The sequence below is a fragment of the Bufo gargarizans genome, chromosome 4 (assembly GCF_014858855.1).
Source record: "Bufo gargarizans isolate SCDJY-AF-19 chromosome 4, ASM1485885v1, whole genome shotgun sequence".
In the NCBI taxonomy this organism is placed as follows: Eukaryota; Metazoa; Chordata; class Amphibia; order Anura; family Bufonidae; genus Bufo; species Bufo gargarizans.
Window position 1 is genome coordinate 61,296,580 of NC_058083.1, and position 21,083 is coordinate 61,317,662.

General features: G+C 45.4%; 1 protein-coding gene across 1 annotated transcript; it reads left to right on the plus strand.

Annotated features, from left to right (window-relative positions):
* Nucleotides 1–6,215: 6,215 nt before the first annotated feature.
* LOC122935207 (oocyte zinc finger protein XlCOF8.4-like) lies at nt 6,216–17,591 on the plus strand. Its single transcript, XM_044290972.1, has 6 exons — nt 6,216–6,270; nt 6,875–7,030; nt 7,114–7,237; nt 15,152–15,246; nt 15,382–15,434; nt 17,570–17,591. Exons 2-6 carry the CDS (start codon nt 7,007–7,009, stop codon nt 17,589–17,591), a joined length of 318 nt encoding a protein of 105 aa, XP_044146907.1. The 5' UTR covers nt 6,216–6,270; nt 6,875–7,006.
* The last annotated feature ends 3,492 nt before the right edge of the window (nt 17,592–21,083 follow it).

The following is a 21,083-nucleotide window of genomic DNA, read 5'->3' on the forward strand; positions in this document are numbered from 1 at the left end:
CTGGATGCCCTGGCATGCTTGGAGGAGTTAAGTACCAAGTCCAGACTCTCGAACCTGGTCTACATGGCAGCATAGGGGACTTGGCTCTAATTCCGAACCTCTTCAGGCTTCTCGGCTTGGTTAAGAGACGGCTCTCTCTCCTGATCCTTTGGGCTTCTTAGACGTCATCATCTTTGATATGGCGTATCTTGTCTCCCCGTATCCCTCCCGGTACCGCTGTTTCTTACCTAGTGTCTCAGTCTGGTCTCCCCCTCTGTTCTTTCTGATTTCTTACTTCTCTCTTTTTAGTTCTCCTTATTATAATTATATCTTCAGATGTCGCATATATGGATACTAGATGATGTCATATGTATCTTGTTTCTTTTGTTATGTTGCATTTGTTATGCTGCATGTGTTTTCCACAATTACCTCTTACAATATTTGGTAATTATTACCATACTTTGAAAACAATAAAAATTGATTGAACCATAAAAAAATAATATATAATAGCACTATATTTGAAATATTCGCAAATTCTCGATATTCGCGATTGAAATTCGTAATTTGAATATTCGCGCTCAACACTAGTCAGTAGTAGGTGAAAGGTTATAAACCCTCCTACCTCGTCATGTCATTAGTAGTTACATATAAGGATCACTTAGAAAACCATGATGTCAGGTCTCTTACTTGTTGACCATATACAGGTATGTACAGTATGTTAGGATGTTACATTCGGGACACACTAGTGCCAAATTGCAGATCCGCAAAACACGAACACCGGCAATGTGCATTCCGCGATTTGCAGACCACACATCGCCGGCACTATAATAGAATATGCCTATTACGGACAAGAATAGGACATGTTCTATTTTGTTCGGGAACGGAATTGCGGACCCGGAAGTGCGAATCCGCAATTCCGGATCCGGGCAGCACATCGTGCGCCCCATAGAAACGAATGGGTCTGCAATTCCATTCCGCAAAATGCGGAACAGAATTACGGACGTGTGAATGGACCCTGCAGAAATATGGGGGAAGGTCAATCATAACCAAAACGTTCAATGCGTCCATGAGTGGACCTGAATGTACACGGACTAATCGGTCTGTCATTATCTGGAGTGCTGTGGTCTCATTTTCTCGTGATTGTTGGCTCCACCGGCACCATATACTCATCAACGGGAGGTATGCATATGTTATAGAGTCCATAGCAGATCTTTCCAGGTGAACAATGGACTTGCATCACCACTTGTGGACTGACGAGAAACATCCAGGAGACCTAGAGTGCAGCGACTATGTTCTGTATTCTGGCTAAGAGTTTTAGCAGCGCCTTCTTCAGGCCATAAAATAAGAAAAAGAAACACCAGGGAATTATATACATAATAAAACAGGAAGATATGCTACTCAGTACTTGGGTGTATAAAGCATGGAGGCTTTATCAGCATGTTCACAGTTAGGCTCAGTCCTTGGTAGCAGTATATATATATATATATATATATATATATATAGTCCATAGATTAGTATCTCCACCCTGGTATGTGGTATGCTGAAGTTCTTTCCTAGGCCCCTGGTGCTCTTCAGCCCCACATCCACTCAAGTTCCCAGGGGTATGCGTTCCCTTTTGGCCTAGCGGCAGTAAACCTGATGGTGGAGACCAGCACCCGCCTTCGGATTTCCATTGTATAGTGTAATGTCTATAGGTAGGGACAGTGCAAGCCCTATGTAGCAAGACCACAACTGGTCAACAGTCCCTATGCTACTAAGGTGCAGAGACAGACAAACACCTAGAGACAAACAACGCAAACATACGTAAACGGGTCAGAACCAGGAAGATGCAGTACAAAACCGAGAGACAGAGAGTGGTCAGAAGACAAGCTAAGGTCAGAACCACAAACAGTCAAAATGAATCCAAGAACCAGGACCACAGCTAGTCAGCCGATACAGGACTATCACTGGCTTACGGCCAGGAAGGGGTGAGCTCCAGGATCAGAATCTGACAGATCCATGACCCACTGCTAATCTCGAGAGCATTTCCTCCTGTTGCTAAGGATGTCGAGCAGGAGATATGGACCTCTGGATAGGTCATCAGTATCTGATGGGTGGGGGTCTGACACCTGGAACCCTAGGTATAGAGGACATTACAGGTTCATGACACTCGGCTGTTTGTGTGATAATCCAGAGCCCCCCCATCCACCGTGGTCAGCTCCTCTGACTATAGGGGGCGCTGCTGCATCTTCTGCATCGCACTGACTGTCAGGATGGGTTCTAGGACTACTCTGGTTCCTCCAGTCACAGGATCCGGTCCCTATCAGCCTCCTCAGGACTGGGCACTGCACGGCAGGCAGTAGGTCACACTAGAGTTAGATTCACTGCACCAAACATCATCTGCCTGATGGACACACTGGTGGATCGGGGGGGGGGGGGGGGGGGGGCTACGAGGCAATTGCCTCCCCCCCAAGCTGGTTGCACAGCCCTGGGGAAAAGTGGGGGGCGGCGGTGGCAGGGAGATCAGCGCTCATCTCCATAGTCATCTGTATCGCCGTCCTCAGGACAGCGCTATAGATGGATGCTGTGGGGTGGGGGAGAGGCGTGTCCCTTCCCTGTTCCTCTGATAGGCTGATAGTTTTTTTTAACATATGTACAATATTTTTACTGGCACATGATGGGGGGCTCTTGTTACTGGCACATGATGGGGGACTCTTGTTACTGGCACACGAGGGGGGCTCTTGTTACTGGCACATGAGGGGTCTCTTGTTACTGGCACATGAGGGGGGGCTCTTGTTACTGGCACATTAGGGGGGCTCTTGTTACTGGCACATGATGAGGGGTGCTCTTGTTACTGGCACATGAGGGGGGCTCTTGTTACTGGCACATGAGGGGGGGCTCTTGTTACTGGCACATGAGGGGGGCTCTTGTTACTGGCACATGAGGGGAGGCTCTTGTTACTGGCACATGAGGGGCCTCTTGTTACTGGCATATTAGGGGGGCCTCTTGTTACTGGCACATTAGGGGGGCCTCTTGTTACTGGCACATGAGGGGGGGCTCTTGTTACTGGCACATGATGGGGGCTCTTGTTACTGGCACATGATGGGGGCTCTTGTTACTGGCACATGAGGGGGGGCTCTTGTTACTGGCACATGATGGGGGCTCTTGTTACTGGCATATTAGGGGGGCCTCTTGTTAGTGGCACATTAGGGAAGCCTCTTGTTACTGGCACATGGGGGGGCTCTTGTTAGTGGCACATTGGGGGGGCTCTTGTTACTGGCACATTAGGGGGGGCTCTTGTTACTGGCACATTAGGGAGGCTCTTGTTACTGGCACATAAGGGGGGGCTCTTATTACTGGCACATTAGGAGGGGCTCTTGTTACTGGCACATTAGGTGGGGCTCTTGTTACTGGCACATGAGGGGGGGCTCTTGTGACTGGCACATTGGGGGGGGGCTCTTGTTACTGGCACATTGGGGGGGCTCTTGTTACTGGCACATTAGGGAGGCTCTTGTTACTGGCACATGAGGGGGGCTCTTGTTACTGGCACGTTAGGGGGGCTCTTGTTACTAGCACGTTAGGGGGGACTCTTGTTACTGGCACGTTAGGGGGGGCTCTTGTTACTGGCACATTAGGGGGGCTCTTGTTACTGGCACATGAGGGGGGCTCTTGTTACTGGCACATGAGGGGGGGGTCTTTTTACTGGCACATGAGGGGGGGGGCTCTTGTTACTGGCACATGATGAGGGGCTCTTGTTACTGGCACATGAGGGGGGGCTCTCGTTACTGGCACATGAGGGGGGCTCTTGTTACTGGCACATGAGGGGGGGGGCTCTTGTTACTGGCACATTAGGGGGGCTTTTGTTACTGGCACATGAGGGGGGCTCTTGTTACTGGCACATGAGGGGGGGCCCTTGTTACTGGCACGATAGGGGGCCTCTTGTTACTGGCACATAAGAGGGGCCTTTTGTTACTGGCACATTAGGAGGGGGTCTTGTTACTGGCACATTAGGAGGGGGTCTTGTTACTGGCACATTATTGGGGTCACTATAGGGGCATCTACTGAGGCCACAAAGAAGGGGTATTTTATATGGGGGCTCTTTACAGTAGCATTTTATACTAGGACACAATATGGTGGGTACTATGGGGAAGGTGGGAGAGGGGTACTATGGGGTCATCTACGGGGGGCACTAAGAAGGGGTATTTTATACTTGCAAATTATGGGGGACACTGAGGGCATCTACTGGTGCAGTATATATGGGGCATTTTATACTGGTACATTATGGGGGCACATTATGGGGGACATTAGCTCAACTGGGGGCATAAAAAGGGGGTATTTTCTACTGTCACATTATAAGGAGAATTGTTACTACTGGGGGGGCATTATGGTGGGCTTTATTACTCCCCCATGGTATGACCCCCTAGTAGCAGCACCAGCCTCTCCCTGCTCCGCTATCCCTCTGCCCCTTCTCCAAATCCTTATTATTAAATCTTTCTCATTAGGATAAAACACAACATCAGCTCCGCCGAGCCCCCGGCCAAAGTGTGGAAGTGGCGTCCGAGACCCCCAAGGGCCAAGCCAAGTAACTGTAAGTGTTCATGTGAAATATGTTTGTTATACACATATAGCCTACACTGTGCCTCACAATATACAGTACACCGCTACACTGTGCCACACAATATACAGTATACCTCTACACTGTGCCACACAATATACAGTATACCGCTACACTGTGCCACACTATATACAGTATACCTCTACACCGTGCCCCACAATATACAGTATACCTCTACACTGTGCCCCACAATATACAGTATACCCCTACACCGTGCCCCACAATATACAGTATACCTCTACACCGTGCCCCACAATATACAGTATACCTCTACACCGTGCCCCACAAAATACAGTATACCTCTACACCGTGCCCCACAATATACAGTATACCTCTACACCGTGCCCCACAATATACAGTATACCTCTACACCGTGCCCCACAATATACAGTATACCTCTACACCGTGCCACACAATATAAAGTATACCTCTACACTGTGCCCCACAATATACAGTATACCTCTACACTGTGCCCCACAATATACAGTATACCTCTACACTGTGCCCCACAATATACATTATACCTCTACACTGTGCCCCACAATATACAGTATACCTCTACACTGTGCCCCACAATATACAGTATACCTCTACACTGTGCCCCACAATATACAGTATACCTCTACACCGTGCCCCACAATATACAGTATACCTCTACACTGTGCCACACAATATACAGTATACCTCTACACTGTGCCCCACAATATACAGTATACCTCTACACTGTGCCCCACAATATACAGTATACCTCTACACTGTGCCCCACAATATACAGTATACCGCTACACTGTGCCACACAATATACAGTATACCGCTACACTGTGCCCCACAATATACAGTATACCTCTACACTGTGCCGCACAATATACAGTATACCTCTACACTGTGCCCCACAATATACAGTATACCGCTATACTGTGTAGTCTTGTGGCGGCCGACAGAAAATAATCTGGAAGTGCCCCTCCCGAGACCAGGCTCTGGATCTGCCACTAGATGGACAATAATATCTGATCCTTGTGATAACACTATGACTGGTCCAAAGAGCTGAAATCCTGAGTAATAGAGAAGATCCGCTCTCATCACTGCGCAGCCGGAGAAGTAATCAACTAAGGGAACTGGATCTTCAATCACTAAAAGCTCCGCCCCCTCATATCACATGACAGTGACATCATCACAGGTCTTTCATCGCCACATGACTGCTGCCGACCTCCACCCCTCCTGATCACATGACAGTGATGTCATCCCAGGTCCTTCTCTACCATTTCTCTCCACTGCTGAGCTCCGCCCCCTGCACTGATCACATGACAGTGACATCATCCCAGGTCCTTCAGCTCTTGCAGTGCAGCAGATACAGAGCAGGTCCTGGTCGGTAGTCACTGCTGTGGTGTCTGGAGCCTCTTCTTCTCTCTGGTATCAGCCATTTCTCCAGAATCCCCCTTTATCCCCGGTGCTGGGGGCTCTGAGAAGCGGGGTCTCTCCAGGAGCAGTAAGTGCGGTTCTGGATCTCACTAATGCTCTTGTCCCTGGAGGATTTCCACCCTCTCCTCTCCTCATAAAGGCGCCTGCAGTACTAGAAGCCTCCAGCTCCTCCAGGTCTCCCCTCTTCTCCTGAATGACCACCAAGGATGGACAGGAAGGAGATCAGCAGAAGAATATTAGACTTCACCCTGGAGATCATCTCCCTGCTGAGTGGAGAGGTAAACTTTTCTAGATTTCTCTCCTCTTTATTGTGTTCTGTAACAAGTCAGACATCGAGAAGGAGAATCCATCATAGGAAGTGATAGGAAGAGTCCAGGGTCCTGGAGAACGGCCTCCAGACCTTCCAAGTGATGGAGAACCTGAATATCAGCCACCAGTATGGTCAGTGATGGATCATGGACACCAATAGTCATGTTGTAGGAGCCATGAGAAGGTAAGTAGGCACGTTGTACCCAGGAGCAGAGGAGGAGATGGCCGGAGTGTGGCCTGGAGGGAGGATTTCTACCACTAGTCTGACATCTAGATGATACTGGACTATAACAAGGAGGCCTCCACTACATCTATAGAGGAAAGAAGGTTTCTCCACCAATATAAAAGAGGAGTCTTTACTGTAAGAGCAGTGAGACTATGGAGCTCTCTGCCAGAGGAAGGGGTCATGGGGGATTCTCTAGAAGAGTCCAGAAGAAGCCTGGAGGGTAACAATATTCCAGCTTCTAACGTCTAGATTACTGGAGATGGGGCCATGATCCAGGGAGGGATTCTGAGTGTAGATCTGGAGTCAGGAAGGAATTTATTTCCCTAAGTGTCTCTCTCCATCCACAGGATTACACCATAGTAAAGAAGACACCGGGAAGGACTCCCATCATCCATGAGTCAGCAGGGCAGAGCAGGACCCACATCACAGAGCCTCCCCCCCTGATACATGAGCAGAAGATCCTAGAACTCACCCACAAGATGATGGAGCTGCTGACTGGAGAGGTGACACTGCTGGGAATGCTGGGAAATTCTCCAGTAACAGCACTGGAGGGGTCTGGGTGATGACGGTGTCATTGTGTTGTCAGGTTCCTGTAAGGTGTCAGGATGTGGCGGTCTATTTCTCCATGGAGGAGTGGGAGTATATGGAAGGACACCAGGATCTGTACAAGGAGGCCATGATGGAGGCTCCCCGGCCTCTGACATCACCAGGTGAGAAGAGACGAGGTGAGAAGAGGCCGTGTTAGAGCCTCAGTCCGGTCATGTGCAGTGTGTACACGTGTGTAATGACATGTAATGTAGGAACGGGGTAAGAGAAGATCTTCCTGATTATAGAGGTCTAAGGGTCACATAGATTCAAATATCATCTGATCATCACATAAACACTCATTGACAAAAAACTCGTCCCACAGTTCTGTCGGGCAGACATGTAACTGATCACAGCTGTGGTCTGATTAGTCACTGGATCTTGCCACAAGAGGACATAAAAGTCCTGTTAAAAAAGCTTAAGGACACAAATAAAACTTCTGTGTGATCCCAGGAATATAAAATGAGCAGCAGACCCAAAATTTGTAGTGAGTCCCTTCTCCAGTAAAATCAAAAGAGTACATACAGTACAGACCAAAAGTTTGGACACACCTTCTCATTCAAAGAGTTTTCTTTATTTTCATGACTATGAAAATTGTAGATTCACACTGAAGGCATCAAAACTATGAATTAACACATGTGGAATTATATAAGTAACAAAAAAGTGTGAAACAACTGAAAATATGTCATATTCTAGGTTCTTCAAGTAGCCACCTTTTGCTTTGATTACTGCTTTGCACACTCTTGCCATTCTCTAGATGAGCTTCAAGAGGTAGTCACCTGAAATGGTCTTCCAACAGTCTTGAATGAGTTCCCAGAGATGCTTAGCACTTGTTGGCCCTTTTGCCTTCACTCTGCGGTCCAGCTCACCCCAAACCATCTCGATTGGGTTCAGGTCCGGTGACTGTGGAGGCCAGGTCATCTGGCGCAGCACCCCATCACTCTCCTTCATGGTCAAATAGCCCTTACACAGCCTGGAGGTGTGTTTGGGGTCATTGTCCTGTTGAAAAATAAATGATGGTCCAACTAAACTGCAAACCGGATGGAATAGCATGCCGCTGCAAGATGCTGTGGTAGCCATGCTGGTTCAGTATGCCTTCAATTTTGAATAAATCCCCAACAGTGTCACCAGCAAAGCACCCCCACACCATCACACCTCCTCCATGCTTCACGGTGGGAACCAGGCACGTAGAGTCCATCCGTTCACCTTTTCTGCGTCGCACAAAGGCACGGTGGTTGGAACCAAAGATCTCAAATTTGGACTCATGAGACCAAAGCACAGATTTCCACTGGTCTAATGTCCATTCCTTGTGTTCTTTAGCCCAAACAAGTCTCTTCTGCTTGTTGCCTGTCCTTAGCAGTGGTTTCCTAGCAGATATTCTACCATGAAGGCCTGATTCACACAGTCTCCTCTTAACAGTTGTTCTAGAGATGTGTCTGCTGCTAGAACTCTGGGTGGCATTGACCTGGTCTCTAATCTGAGCTGCTGTTAACCTGCGATTTCTGAGGCTGGTGACTCGGATGAACTTATCCTCCGCAGCAGAGGTGACTCTTGGTCTTCCTTTCCTGGGGCGGTCCGCATGTGAGCCAGTTTCTTTGTAGCGCTTGATGGTTTTTGTGACTGCACTTGGGGACACTTTCAAAGTTTTCCCAATTTTTCGGACTGACTGACCTTCATTTCTTAAAGTAATGATGGCCACTCGTTTTTCTTTACTTAGCTGCTTTTTTCTTGCCATAATACAAATTCTAACAGTCTATTCAGTAGGACTATCAGCTGTGTATCCACCTGACTTCTCCACAACGCAACTGATGGTCCCAACCCCATTTATAAGGCAAGAAATCCCACTTATTAAACCTGACAGGGCACACCTGTGAAGTGAAAACCATTTCAGGTGACTACCTCTGGAAGCTCATCAAGAGAATGCCAAGAGTGTGCAAAGCAGTAATCAAGCAAAAGGTGGCTACTTTGAAGAACCTAGAATATAACATATTTTCAGTTGTTTCACACTTTTTTGTTATGTATATAATTCCACATGTGATAATTCATAGTTTTGATGCCTTCAGTGCGAATCTACAATTGTCATAGTCATGAAAATAAAGAAAACTCTTTGAATGAGAAGGTGTGTCCAAACTTTTGGTCTGTACTGTACATATGGGTCCGCGCTAAACTGGAATAGGGAGTTTTTTCCCAAACAGGCAGTCTTCACAGAGATTTCGCAGCTTCACAGATGCATCGCCGGTATATGGTCTCGATATCAACCAGCAAAGCGACTTCCTTCAGGAGGAACAGATCATAGTGCAATACCCGAATCTTCTTTAAAAGGTATAATTTATTGTACTTACAATAAGACAACTTGCATATAGCGTGTAAACATGCCCGACCCGGGTTTCGCCTTCGCTTCGTCTGGGGCGTCACAATCAAATCCACCTGAACTCTGATTTGAATAATCGCTGATCACATGAGCTTAAGATAACATGTCATTTCCGTATGTGTTTTGCGGATCCTATGAGTTTCAAGACCTCTTCTTATGTTTCCAATATGTTCGCTGATTCTAATTTTGAGTTTCCTCAGGGTTCTGCCCACATATTGTAACCTGCAGGGGCACGCCAACACATAGATTACCCCTGCGGACTCACAAGATAGGTGTCCTCTCACTTTCATCTCTTTTTGGCTGGAACATGAAAATATGACATTTTGTGTCCTGCATTTCTTATCTGCCATCGATCTTTTTTTGCAGCCGGAACAGAATTATTCTTGGTGGTGGCCTTAGTCTTTTTCCTCAAACACCCCTGTACTATTTTAAGGCCCACAGTGGGGGCCCTTCTGAAGATAAACGGTGGTTTATCTGGGATCATTGGGCCAATGACCGCATCATTTTTCAGGATTCTCCAATTTCTCTGGATTATTTGTTTCATCCGGGGACATGAGGCTGAATACGGCGTTTTAAACGCCCATTTGTATTTGTCAGTATTTTTGTTTCTATTATCATTTTTAGCAGTATTGTTCTCGCCAACTGCCCTTCTCTGTTCTTCTAGTGACTCCTCATTATACCCCTTTTCTCTGAACCTATTTAGAATGATAGTACTCTGTACCTCATAATCTTCCTGACGGGAACAATTCCTTTTTATGCGCTGGATCTGACCCCTAGGGACCTTCTGTAACCATGGGCTATAGCGACAGCTGGTTGGTCAATATACCCATTCCTATCCGTGGGTTTAACCACTTAAGGACCACAGGTTTATACCCCCCTAGTGACCAGGCCCTTTTTTTTACAAATCGGCACTCCACAACTTTCGCGGTTTGTTGCTCGGTCATGCAACTTACCACCCAAATGAATTTTACCTCCTTTTCTTCTCACTAATAGAGCTTTCATTTGGTGGTATTTCATTGCTGCTGACATTTTAACTTTTTTTGTTATTAATGTAAATTTAACGAAATTCTTGCAAAAAAATTATATTTTTCAGTTGTAAAATTTTTTAAAAAAAATGACATCCATATATAAATTTTTCTCTAAATTTATTGTTCTACATGTCTTTGATAAAAAAAAAAATGTTTGGGTAAAAAAAAAAAAAATGGTTTGGGTAAAAGCTATAGTGTTTACAAACTATGGTACAAAAATGTGAATTTCCGCTTTTTGAAGCAGCTCTGACTTTCTGAGCACCTGTCATGATTCCTGAGGTTCTACAATGCCCAAACAGTAGAAACACCCCACAAATGACCCCATTTCGGAAAGTAGACACCCTAAGGTATTCGCTGATGGGCATAGTGAGTTCATAAAACTTTTTATTTTTTGTCACAAGTTAGCGGAAAATGATGATTTTTTTTTTTCCTTACAAAGTCTCATATTCCACTAACTTGTGACAAAAAATAAAAACTTCCATGAACTCACTATGCCCATCACGAAATACCTTGGGGTGTCTTCTTTTCAAAATGGGGTCACTTGTGGGGTAGTTATACTGCCCTGGCAATTTAGGGGCCCAAATGTGTGAGAAGTAGTTTGAAATCAAAATGTGTAAAAAATGACCTGTGAAATCCTAAAGGTGCTCTTTGCAATGTGTGCCCCTTTGCCCACCTAGGCTGCAAAAAAGGGTCACACGTGGTATCGCCGTACTCAGGAGAAGTTGGGGAATGTGTTTTGAGGTGTCATTTTACATATACCCATGCTGGGTGAGAGAAATATCTTGGTTAAATGCCAACTTTGTATAACAAAATGGGAAAAGTTGCCGAGATATTTATCTCACCCAGCATGGGTATATGTAAAATGACACCCCAAAACACATTGCCCAACTTCTCCTGAGTACGGCGATACCACATGTGTGACACTTTTTTGCAGCCTAGGTGGGCAAAGGGGCCCACATTCCTTTTAGGAGGGCATTTTTAGACATTTGGATCCCAGACTTCTTCTCACGCTTTAGGGCCCCTAAAATGCCAGGGCAGTATAAATACCCCATTTTTTTTCCCCTCACAAAGTCTCCCTTTCCGCTAACTTGGGACAAAAATTTCAATCTTTCATGGACTCAATATGCCCCTCACGGAATACATTGGGGTGTCTTCTTTCCGAAATGGGGTCACATGTGGGGTATTTATACTGCCCTGGCATTTCAGGGGCCCTAAAGCGTGATAAGAAGTCTGGAATATAAATGTCTAAAAAATTTTACGCATTTGGATTCCGTGAGGGGTATGGTGAGTTCATGTGAGATTTTATTTTTTGACACAAGTTAGTGGAATATGAGACTTTGTAAGAAAAAACAAACAAAAAAACAATTTCCGCTAACTTGGGCCAAAAAAATGTCTGAATGGAGCCTTACAGGGGGGTGATCAATGACAGGGGGTGATCAATGACAGGGGGGTGATCAGGGAGTCTATATGGGTGATCACCCCCCTGTAAGGCTCCATTCAGACGTCCGTATGTGTTTTGCGGATCCACGGATCCTCAAAACACGGACACCGCGGATCCGAAAAACACATACGGATGTCTGAATGGAGTCTTACAGGGGGGTGATCAATGACAGTGTGGTGATCACCCCATATAGACTCCCTGATCACCCCCTTGTCATTGATCACCCCCCTGTAAGGCTCCATTCAGATGTCCGTATGTGTTTTGCGGATCCGATCCATGTATCCGTGGATCCGTAAAAAACATATCACCGTCTGAATGGAGCCTTACAGGGGGGTGATCAATGACAGAGGGGTGATCAGGGAGTCTGTATGGGGTGATCAGGGGTTAATAAGTGACAGGGGGGGGGTGTAGTGTAGTGTGGTGTTTTGTGGCACTTTACACAGCTACCTGTGTCCTCTGGTGGTCGATCCAAACAAAAGGGACCACCAGAGGACCAGGTAGCAGGTATATTAGACGCTGTTATCAAAACAGCGTCTAATATACCTGTTAGGGGTTAAAAAAATCACATCTCCAGCCTGCCAGCGAATGATCGCCGCTGGCAGGCTGGAGATCCACGCGCTTACCTTCCGATCCTGTGAGCACACAGGCGCGCGCATTCACAGGAAATCTCGGCTCACGCGAGATGACGCCAGTCGGCGTTAGTGTAGCCTGAGAGCGCCGCAGCAATGACGCCTTTCGTTATACACCGGTTTATTATCGATATTTCCAGGTCCAGGAAGTTAACCTTGACCTTGCTAATATCTTCAGTGAACTTAATATTGCACTGATTATTATTAATATGCCTAATAAAACACATGAGAGAGGGCGAGGCATTGTACTGCCCACCGCCGGAACATCTGTATACACTCTGGCGGAGTCCCGTCATGCTGTCGCTTTAGTGCGTGTATATATGCTATGCGATGCCAGTGTGGGTTGTGCCAGTGACGGAGTGACCTCGACATTTATCGCTGTAAGTTTTGAATATATGCCGTGGGCTTTTTTATTTCATTCAATTTTTATATATGAGAACATTTTGTGATTTTATTACATGTTATCTTAAGCTCATGTGATCAGTGATTATTCAAATCAGAGTTCGGGTGGATTTGATTGTGACGCCCCAGACGAAGAGAAGGCGAAACCCGGGTCGGGCATGTTTACACGCTATATGCAAGTTGTCCTATTGTAAGTACAATAAATTATACCTTTTAAAGAAGATTCGGGTATTGCACTATGATCTGTTCCTCCTGAAGGAAGTCGCTTTGCTGGTTGATATCGAGACCATATACCGGCGATGCATCTGTGAAGCTGCGAAATCTCTGTGAAGACTGCCTGTTTGGGAAAAAACTCCCTATTCCAGTTTAGCGTGGACCCATACTGTATGTATGTACTCTGTTAAAAAAGCTTGCAGGGGCTACTTTTGGGTAGTGTACATACCTCTACAACGCTCTCAAAGACAATTTGCCCAGTCGACAGACTTTTAGAGGGGATCCATCATTGGAGGAAGGTGGATGGTTGTTTTGCCATCTCGGCCGTTCTGACCCCGCTGTTAGGAAGTGTTGAGAGCAGTGGTTTCCGGAGGGCGCACACATAACGACCAGGCTCCGGTCGGCCCAGACAGACAACTATAGAGAGGATCGTTTGATCTACCAACAAGCTTGAGCAGCTTCCACAGTTTAGTTGTCCACCATCCAGACACAGGTGGCCTCTTCATTACACCCTCTGTCTCTACCAGGACCATTTCTAGATATTTAGCAGTAGGAAATTTGGTGTCACTGCGTCCATTACATGTCCTACCATTGACAGCCAGTCACCTTCATCTTCAGTGGTGTCGTGAACAAGAAACCTGGACTGCTACGGGCTGGACCTCTCCTTTAGTGATTAATCCAGGTTCTGTTTGGGATATCTGAGGATAGTTGGGTTGGAGTTTGGAGGCCTCATGGTGAGCACTTCAATCCTGCTTTTACTGTGGAGCGACACACTGCCCCCACTGCGGTCTGATCATCGGGGAAGCCATCACATATGACAGTCGTGACCCATAGTAGTGATACAAGGACACTAACAGCTCAGTGATATGTGCAGGACATCCTGCCGCTACATGTGCTCCTCTCATGGCAGGGCTGACAGCTGGCATTTTTTAGCAGAATTAAGGTCCATTCACACGTCCATAAGTGTTTTGCGTTTCGCAAATTGCAGATCCGCAAAACACAGACACCGGCAATGTGCTTTTCACATTTCGCAGACCGCACATTGCCGGCACTATAATAGAAAATGCCTTTTTTCTTTACTAGGACATGTTCTATTTTTTTCAGGAACGGAATTGAGGATCCGGAAGTGCGGATCTGGAAATATGGAGGTAGTCCACATCCGTTCCGGCCCCATTGACAATGAATGGGTCCGCACCTGTTCCTCAAAATTGCGGAACAGATCTGGACCCAAGTTACGGACGAGTGAATGGACCCTAATGATCAGGATACAAAACCTGTATGCCTCTGTGCCCAACCGTATCTCATCTTGTATCCAGGGAAGAGGCTGCGTATCTCCTCTTGTATCCAGGCCAGAGGCTGTATCTCATCTTGTGTCCAGGCCAGAGGCTGTATCTCATCTTGTGTCCAGGCTAGAGGCCGTATCTCATCTTGTGTCCAGGCTAGAGGCAGTATCTGATCTTGTGTCAAGGCTAGAGGCCGTATCTCATCTTGTGTCAAGGCTAGAGGCCGTATCTCATCTTGTGTCCAGGCTAGAGGCCGTATCTCATCTTGTGTCCAGGCTAGAGGCCGTATCTCATCTTGTGTCCGGGCTAGAGGCCGTATCTCATCTTGTATCCGGGCTAGAGGCCGTATCTCATCTTGTATCCAGGCCAGAGGCTGTATCTCATCTTGTATCCAGGCCAGAGGCCGTATCTCATCTTGTGTCCAGGCTAGAGGCCGTATCTCATCTTATATCCAGGGAAGAGGCCGTATCTCATCTTGTATCCAGGGAATAGGCGCCACCCAGGGTCCTAGAGCCTCCTTTCTATTTATCCTTTTTCCTCCAATATTGGAGTCGCTTACATTTCTCATTGTTACAGTCACACATATAAAGCTTCTCCCCAACATCTCCTTCTCAGAGTGGATCTTTTTGGTAATAAGTGTATATAATATAGTCACTGTGTTATCTCCTGTAGATACCGACTCCAGCAGGAGAAGTCCCCCCGAGAGATGTCCCCGTCCTCTGTATTCCCAGGACTGTCCAGAGGAGAAGCTCCCAGAGAACCATCAGGTAGATGGAGCTGAGCCCTATACACATCTATATAGGGGGTCCTGCAGTCATAGAGGGGTCATAGATTGTGGGGGTCTCTTATGTGGATCTGTTAGATTTCCCACCTGTCTGCTGTATTGTCCTAAATTGTTACAGATGAAAAATCAGGGGGAAGATGTGACCGATATTAAAGTGGAGGATGAAGAAGAGCGGATGATGGGTGACCCCCCGTGTAAGAGTGAAGTGGAGGAGGACATTCCAGTCCATGTGACCACAGGTATGGAGTAATGAATGGAGGAAGGGAATTGGGAGTGATGTGTGTTATCCTCAGCTAGGTCTTATCAGATGCCGGACATTACTTTCACTCTATAATCCCGTCCTGGCACAAAAAAGGTTCAACTGTTAAAAAATAAAATTATAAATGTAATGCCTGAAACAATGAGAAGTTTATGTGATTAACCTGATGAGTGGTAAAAACAACAGACTGCGAGAGGGTAGAAATATTGGGATCAGAAGGATCTACTATCCTGTGTGGAGACTTTTCAGATCAGGTGGATTGAACCCGAGCGGTATGTAGGTGATATAACAGGGCCCACACTTGGAAAGGAAGTGGTCGTCAGGGTCAGAGGTCACCCATCAGCAAAATTTACCTCTGTTTTAGTACAAAAATCTGTGCCAAATCACTTCCAGATTTTCCAGAAACGTGAAATATTATGTTTTGAGTTACAATGTCTACAACCATCATCTGACAAGAGTCTGGAGAACAAGATGTGATCGGCTTCTGAGCTTTATTAATAAGTAACATATTTATCACTCTATAAGATGAACCTAGGATTTAGAGGAAGAAAAAATATTTTTCATCAGACGCTCAGATCAGTCCCCCACTCCTGATCAGACCCTCAGATCAGACCCCAATCCTCATCAGACGCTCAGATCAGACCCCCACTCCTCATCAGACCTCAGATCAGACCCCCACTCCTGATCAGACCCTCAGATCAGACCCCAATCCTCATCAGACGCTCAGATCAGACCCACACTCCTCATCAGACGCTCAGATCAGTCCCCCACTCCTGATCAGACCCTCAGATCAGACCCCAATCCTCATCAGACGCTCAGATCAGACCCCCACTCCTCATCAGACGCTCAGATCAGTCCCCCACTTCTCATCAGACCTCAGATCAGACCCCAATCCTCATCAGACCTCAGCTCTGATCCCCATCACCAGGGAGCGGTGAGGACAGCCAGCACCAGGAGCTCCACACTCGCTGCTCCCCGGTCCTGCTGTGCTCTAGTGAGTGCTGTCATAATGTTTTTTATACTCCTTTCTCGATTGTTGTCCTGGTTTTGTTTCCTGCACGAGCCCTTGTGTACGGATTAGCTCTAATTCACATTCCCTTTGGACCAGATCAGATTCACATGGTCCATTGATATATTTGATTTGCCCATCCATTTCATCTGTCTAGCATGTCTCCCTCCCCTTTATATGATGCTTGGTGTCCTCCATCCTGTAACTGTAAACCAGACAAGTCACTCACCACATCACGCAGGCGCTCTGCCCTATGTACGCACATTACTCCAGGTAAGTCAGTGTCCCGGCTACTAGCGACGCTCTACACACCTCTTCCCCTGCCTCTCTGACTGCACGTGCGCTCAGTCAATAGTCCTCACAGGGAAATAGTAATGAGCCTCTCAGCCTCACCGCTTTGGTTTCTCCAGCCGGCGCTGCATCTTTTTACTCATGACTTATAATTCAGCCTTGCATGTGTTTCCTAACCGGCAGAGCTTTGTATTCACTGGGGCAGATGTACTCGGAAAGAATTCACCAAGTCTATTATTTTGGACTCATTTGTTTGATTTGGTTCTTTATCTGTTGTTAGGACTGAAAATCTGATGCGGTGTTAGGTAAAATTTATGCAGAAATATAGACGATTATGTTCAGATTACCTCATTGTGCCCTGATTTTGGCTTATACTCCGCACCGTAATCCACACAGAATCCATCATCCATTGTTTTCAAAGCGAAACCCACCTTATATTTCTGCATATGGTTTCTTTCACTGTGTAGCAAAAAAAATGACTTAGTCAAGAAGGAGTATGACTAAATCAAGGCCGATCCATGATATACAAACTTCAGAAACACAGCAGAAGTCCAAGATTCAGCCTTGAATTTCTGCTGCGGATTCTGGGGCACATACAGAGCAGAGGAAGCAGGTGTTCCTCACATTCCTGCTGGATTCAAACTATATCTAAAATTGCACGTGTGGTTCCAGTCCAAGGCCAAATTCACATGACCATATGATGGACGTATTATCCACCCATACTATGCACGTGTCTCTGCTCAACAGTTGGATTAAATGGTTTCTCTGAGCGTGTAATACTGATGAAACCATCCTGAGCATAGGTCATCAGCATTAAACACTTGGACAACCCCTTTAACTGATATGAGCTCACTGTATTTTAGATCCCTTTGATGCTGAGTTCGAGTCAGTTAAACACAAGTTGTGGCTGGGACATGTGCAAGATAATAAATCCGTACTTTGGTCATGTGAACCTGGCCTTGTTGGAACGTTATAAATGTATCTATTTTGGTGTTTGAACAACACATCACAAAATCCACTTTTATTCTTAACGAAATATCCCAATAAGGAGTCTGAGTGAAACATCCTGCGATCACTAAATTTATAAAGAAGATCAGGTCATCAGGAGACATTGCTCTGATTGCATATCCATTCCTTCTCGTTACAGATCTATCATATAATCCACCTAATCAAGAGGAACCTTCTCCTGACCTATCACAGATTGCTACCACAAGTAGCGGGCAGAAAGGGGATAAAAGGTTTCAATGTGGGGAATGTGGGAAACAGTTTAGATATAGCTCAAGTCTTTCTTTACACAGAAGATATCACACAGGAGAGAAGCCATATTCATGTTCAGAATGTGGGAAATTGTTTATAAATAAATCAGATCTTTTCAATCATGAGCGAGTTCACACAGGAGAGAAGCCATATCCATGTTCAGAATGCGGGAAATGCTTTAGAAGCAAACCACAACTTGTTGTACATCACAGAATTCACACTGGAGTGAAGCCACATGTCTGTTCAGAATGTGGGAAATGTTTTGCAAATGCATCAAATCTTGTGAAACATAAGAGAATTCACACAGGAGAGAAGCCGTATTCATGTTCAGAGTGTGGAAAATGTTTTACAAAGAAAGTGTATCTTGTTAAACATGAGAAAAGTCACACAGGAGAGAAGCCATATTCATGTTCAAAATGTGGGAAATGTTTTAAAGAAAAATCCAAACTCCAATATCATGAGAGAGTTCACACAGGAGAAAAGCCTTATTCATGTCCAGAATGTGGTAAAGGTTTTATAAAGAAATCTAATCTTTTTATACATGAGAGAATTCACACAGGAGAGATGCCATATTCATGTTCAGATTGTGGAAAATGTTTTCCAAAGAAATCATGTCTTGTTACACATGAGAGAATTCACACTAGAGAGAAGCCATATTCATGTTCACATTGTGGGAAATGCTTTATATATAAATCTGAACTTTTAAAACACGAGAGAATTCACACAGGAGAGAAGCCATACTCATGTACAGAATGTGGGAAATGCTTTACATGTAAATCAAATCTTGGTTTGCATGAAAGAATTCACACAGGAGAGAAGCCATATTCATGTTCAGTTTGTGGGAAATGTTTTACAAAGAAGTCATATCTTGTTAAACATGAGAGAAGTCACACAGGAGAGAAGCCGTATCCATGTTCAGTTTGTGGGAAATGTTTTACAACGAAATCATATCTTACTACACATGAGGGAATTCACAAAGGAAAGAAGCCGTATTCATGTTCCGATTGTGGGAAATGTTTTGCAACTAAATCAGATCTTTTAAAACATGATAGAATTCACACGGGAGAGAAGCCATATTCCTGTTCAGAATGTGGTAAGTCCTTTAAAACTAAAACACATCTTTCTAAACATGAGAGAATTCACACAGGAGAGAAGCCGTATTCATGTTTAGAATGTGGGAAATGCTTTAGAAATAAATACAATCTTGTTCTACATCAGAGAAGTCACACAAGGTAACACCATTTTGATGATTTGTATAAGAATAATAGTTTAAAATAAAATCGGATTTGGCAGTCATCACAGAACCATATTCTTGTTTGGAACTGGGGAAATGTTATAAGAGCGCAGTATGACTTCAATCTCATCAGGTTATTCACAGACAGTTCACAGGTCTGTTTACTGTCAGAGAAGTGAATATGAATTGTCCCCATGGACCTTGATTCTTCTTACTGTATTCATACCTCCACCTACACTGCAGGACAATCCACAGTGACATAGTATAAGGGGAAGGACGTTCCATGGAGACTTTTATATAACATACAGTACAGACCAAATGTTTGAACACACCTCATTCAAAGAGTTTTCTTTATTTTCATGACTATGAAAATTGTAGATTCACACTGAAGGCATCAAAACTATGAATTAACATATGTGGAATTATATAAATAACAAAAAAGTGTGAAACAACTGAAAATATGTCATATTCTAGGTTCTTCAAAGTAGCCACCTTTTGCTTTGATTACTGCTTTGCACACTCTTGGCATTCTCTTGATGAGCTTCAAGAGGTAGTCACCTGAAATGGTCTTCCAACAGTCTTGAATGAGTTCCCAGAGATGCTTAGCACTTGTTGGCCCTTTTGCATTCACTCTGCGGTCCAGCTCACCCCAAACCATCTCGATTGGGTTCAGGTCCGGTGACTGTGGAGGCCAGGTCATCTGGCGCAGCACCCCATCACTCTCCTTCATGGTCAAATAGCCCTTACACAGCCTGGAGGTGTGTTTGTGGTCATTGTCCTGTTGAAAAATAAATGATGGTCCAACTAAACGCAAACCGGATGGAATAGCATGCCGCTGCAAGATGCTGTGGTAGCCATGCTGGTTCAGTATGCCTTCAATTTTGAATAAATCCCCAACAGTGTCACCAGCAAAGCACCCCCACACCATCACACCACCTCCATGCTTCACGGTGGGAACCAGGCATGTAGAGTCCATCCGTTGACCTTTTCTGCGTCGCACAAAGACACGGTGGTTGGAACCAAAGATCTCAAATTTGGACTCATCAGACCAAAGCACAGATTTCCACTGGTCTAATGTCCATTCCTTGTGTTCTTTAGCCCAAACAAGTCTCTTCTGCTTGTTGCCTGTCCTTAGCAGTGGTTTCCTAGCAGATCTTCTACCATGAAGGCCTGACTCACACAGTCTCCTCTTAACAGTTGTTCTAGAGATGTGTCTGCTGCTAGAACTCTGTGTGGCATTGACCTGGTCTCTAATCTGAGCTGCTGTTAACCTGCGATTTCTGAGGCTGGTGACTCGGATGAACTTATCCTCCGCAGCAGAGGTGACTCTTGGTCTTCCTTTCCTGGGGCGGTCTGCATGTGAGCCAGTTTCTTTGTAGCGCTTGATGGTTTTTGTGACTGCACTTGGGGACACTTTCAAAGTTTTCCCAATTTTTCGGACTGACTGACCTTCATTTCTTAAAGTAATGATGGCCACTCGTTTTTCTTTTACTTAGCTGCTTTTTTCTTGCCATAATACAAATTCTAACAGTCTATTCAGTAGGACTATCAGCTGTGTATCCACCTGACTTCTCCACAACGCAACTGATGGTCTGAACCCCATTTATAAGGCAAGAAATCCCACTTATTAAACCTGACAGGGCACACCTGTGAAGTGAAAACCATTTCAGGTGACTACCTCTTGAAGCTCATCAATAGAATGCCAAGAGTGTGCAAAGCAGTAATCAAAGCAAAAGGTGGCTACTTTAAAGAACCTAGAATATGACATAT